Source organism: Trichinella spiralis (genome assembly GCF_000181795.1).
Source record: "Trichinella spiralis strain ISS 195 chromosome Unknown Scfld5, whole genome shotgun sequence".
Lineage (NCBI taxonomy): Eukaryota > Metazoa > Nematoda > Enoplea > Trichinellida > Trichinellidae > Trichinella > Trichinella spiralis.
In genome coordinates this window covers 1,320,802-1,325,134 of record NW_003526944.1, presented here as the reverse complement: position 1 = coordinate 1,325,134, position 4,333 = coordinate 1,320,802, and the positions used below count along the sequence as shown (strand labels likewise).

The following is a 4,333-nucleotide window of genomic DNA, read 5'->3' as shown; positions in this document are numbered from 1 at the left end:
TTTTAAACGAAGTGAAGGGAACGAAAATTTTGGAAAATTCAAAAACGAGACAAGCAGAGAAATTTTTTTAAAAAAAATAAAACAAAAAGAAAAAAGGCGCACAACTTTTGATAATAAATGCACGCATCCATCCGGGTGGATTGTCAGTGTGGACACATTATATTTTTTTGAAAAAAATAAAAATTATACAAGAACAACGAAGAAAAAAAGATCTGAAACCGAGTCAGATGAATCAGATAGTAGCAAATTGGTAAGTGAATATTGTCAGTCGCCTAGAGCCGGTGAAAAGAAAATTTTTTATACCACAAAGTTGATGGCAAAAAAGAATAGAAATAAATACGTATGCAACTGTATAGAATGACCAATGTCCACATGCCAGCCTAAAGCATGGTCAACCGCGCGGTCCGAAAAAGTCCATCGACAACTTTTTGTAACGCTCGTCTTCGCCAGCGCCAATCACCACCGGTCGCAGTCGTTTTCCTCTGGCGCCAAAAAATGGAACCTTCTTACCTCGAACGCCGAAAAACGGCACACTCCTACGATCGACAATGGTCCACAATTGGTTTGGAACCATGTTGGAATTATCGTTGGAATAGAGAATTTTGAACGACTTTGCCAAACCTGGCCAAGATGACGACGACGACGACGACGATAAATCGTATTCATTTTCAAGCAGAGGTGCCTGAAATGATCAGATCAAACAAATATCCGTACTGTATTTTCGATCTATACCACTTGCAATTCGCTGAAGCCCACCATGACCACACCCAACAGAACCAACATGGAAAATAACCTGCGGTTCATCGCCATCATCATCATGATCGTTGCAAATTATATAGTTTGCTTGGAAAAGTTGGATAATTTATTTTTTTTTGCCACAAACTACTCAATATGCCCAGTGAGTGCAATGGAAATTTTAATTAAGTTCCAAACGAGACGACAAGGTCGCCAGCATACAAGCGAGCGACTTTCACGTTGAACAGCTAAGACGAGCCAACTAAAACTAACTAACTCTCTCTCTCTGAACGACTATGCGTCAGCTCTTCCACACCATTGGCTCTTTTATTCCACACCAACTCGACTATACGAATCACCAAGCTGAGCTCCCTCCCCCGCTTAAGCTTCTTCTTCTTCTACTTTACAAATTTTTTACTGAATCAACCACAACAACAACAACAAATAATAATAATGCAAAAAAAATATAATTAAAATCAAACAATATTGATAGGCAAATTTTCTCGATCAATTTTCATACATTGGTTTCAGCATAATTAATTGATAGTATACGTTCGAAAAAGCTGAAGTGTAGTAAGGAATTTTTATCGAAATCAATACCGCATTAGAAAACATATCATCTCTATTGTACATTGGACCTATTTTTATGCAACAGTAGTAGTAGTAGTGGTAGCGCTTCACACATCAACAACAACAACAAGGTCAAAATGCTAATCATTTTGTAAACATTATTAAAATATCCCTCCAAAAAAAACATTTTCTTCTTCGTTTAATCCACATCGCTCAATTCAAATATTTGCTTTCAACTTCTATCAACCATTTCGACCAAACATCGATCATTTGGATAAACAACACTTTATACCAATTACATGAGCAATTTTTAAAATTGCCTTGAAATTTATCACCATTAAGCGAAACAAGAGTACAAATAAAAAATTTTGCCATTTCGCCTTTTCACACTAGGAAATAATAATTTTCAAAAATTAGGGGAAAATAGTTTTCTTTTTTTTACAATTCTATTCAAATTGAAAGTGAACTTTAAAAAATTTGCAAAAATCAAATTTTCTGGACCAACTGAAATCAAATCACCATAATAATAATAATAAACTAATAATCTTTTTTAAAGTTGATTTGGACAAATTTGAAAAAAAATTGACAAAAATATGCTACCGATGCAATTTACAAAAAAAAAATAAAATGCATCACTTTTTCAAATAGCTATAAACTAATAACAATAGGTGAAAATTAAAAAAATATACATATAGCTAATTAATAAAAAATAAAAATAAACAACAACAGTTCAGTTGTTTCATCTCTTTTTATCCATCTCCATCCAACTGTTCGTGCATTGATTGTAATAGGGAAATTTTGTCCCCGAACAAATCGATCATCCGATGAGAGGCTTCAATTTCGTAATTAAGCATTTAAAGGTGCTGTGAACAGGTTGTAAGTAATTTACATTTGCCCACTGCCCTCTTGCAAAGCAAACAATGGAAATATGCAAATTTGATTCTTTATATTTCAGACCACTTGGGTCAAAAAAGGTCAACAAGGTCAAAAGTAGAAAAGGAAAAATTTCAAATCAAAAAATTCCATTAACAACAACAAACAAAACAAAACAAAAACCGATACTGTAGATGAAGGAGAAAATGAGAACCGCGGTTTTTTTTTCGTTCGTTTTACGCGTCTCAATGTTCACAGAAAAAAGTCGTATTATACTTATAAACCCCCCGAAATATCGTTTCCAATAACAGTTTATCAATGGAAAATGATGAAGTGAAAATTGTTCATTGTTTGTTGGATCAAAAAAAATATGCAAATTTTGTACGTCGTGAAAAATAGGCCACAATTTGGTGGGGGGGGGAGATCGAACAAGAAGAGCACGCAATTGAGATAAGGTCGAAAGTGAAAAATAAAATCATGCTCTCGACGTGTATCGAAAATATTCTTAGAAAAGAAATTATTTATTCGAATTGTTGGGCAAAAGAGAAATTCAATATAAAATGAACAATGGCTGAGCCAAGGTGTGCGCGTGGTGCCAATGGAAAATTGTCGACAATTGCATTATGGTCGAAATTCAATTGTTTTAAAATAGATTATAAATTGGAAAATCAATAATCATAATAGTCAAAATAAAATAGAATAAAAAACAACATTCCAAGAAGAAGAAGAAGAAGAAGAAGCATCGCATATATAAAATGAAATTAAATTGCTCCCACCAACCAACCAGCACCGATTATCATCAACAAGATTGAATTAAATTTGCATTATTCATTATTGTTGCATTAAGTATTTTTGGCCAATTCTCAAAAGTGACTCGCGCTGACATTGCTGCTTATTTGTATAATTATAATTATTTCTATTATTATCATTCGCTTTCACTGTTGAATCTATTTTTGAAACGGTGAAAAACACACGAGGCATTCGAATTTCGTTCAACAAATTAACAGCAATTGACATTTTCCAAATTTCACCACCACAACACAAACCGACCAATCCGCGAGATCAATTTGATCCTTTTCGTTAAAAAGAATAAATTCAAATCAATCCAACAACTTTTTTTTTGAAGTTACTGTTAATAATATTAATATTAAATCACAAACAATCAAAAGAAAAAACTATTTCAACTTCAAAAATAAATAACTTTTTCTCTCATTTATCGTCATTGGAAAAAAAATCTGCATAAAGTACGTTTGCAACATTTTACTATCGAGACACCACCACCACCGAGAACAACAACAAAAACTAGTACTGCAGAGGAGAAAATGTTTTTGGTTCGTTTTACGCGTCTAATTTTTTCCATGTGCATCTCGTTCAATCATGGGCAAATTGTAAAATTAGCATGCAAAAAAAAAGAAATATTACAATTTAAGCACAAATGGAATCAAAACCATAATAATAATAATAATAATAATAATTCAACAAATGCTTACCTGTTGTTTTTCACATTTTTGTCGTTGTCAGACGAAATGTTCTTTTCTTTTTTTTTCAACTTCACGTTACTGTACGACCATTTGCATCAACGTCAGAAACGTGACTGATAATCAACTTCAAAATTCATTTCTATCCATCGTTTTGTCATCTGTTGAAAATAATAATAATAATAATAATAATAATAATAAAATACAGAAATATAACAAATAATAATTTATTAAAAATATATATCAAATTGATAAAAATAGATCATTGCGAATACAGAAACGTGTAAAAGAGAGGAGGAAAAAAAACCACACAATTTCAACAACAACATTTATTTCCAGACAATTTTACTTCATCATTTGTACATAATGCGCAGCTTAGGCTAAGTGATGATAATAATAATCCCGGGTAAAATGGGATCCAAATAATTTTTTTAAAAAAAATATTGTTCTTCTTTCAGACAATAAATAAATTTGATACGAAAAAACTCTTCGAATGATGAATGTACATGAATAATATAAATAATTTTTTCTTTGTCAGTTATATGGTGATTGTTATTGTCATTATTCCCATTCAATTGTTCCTGGTGGCTTTGGCGTCAAATCGTAAGTACACGAGAGATGCAGCAACTGTTTTCATTGTAGATACCATCTCGTTTACAACCTGCAAAAATAACCAA

The 4,333-nt window shown here is 32.2% G+C and overlaps 1 protein-coding gene across 1 annotated transcript; it reads right to left on the bottom strand.

Moving 5' to 3' along the window:
* Positions 1–391: 391 nt before the first annotated feature.
* Tsp_03977 (conserved hypothetical protein) lies at positions 392–783 on the bottom strand. The gene is made up of 2 exons (XM_003374741.1): positions 733–783; positions 392–682 (listed from the first exon to the last, which is right to left on the bottom strand). Exons 1-2 carry the CDS (start codon positions 781–783, stop codon positions 392–394), a joined length of 342 nt encoding a protein of 113 aa, XP_003374789.1.
* Positions 784–4,333: the final 3,550 nt, after the last annotated feature.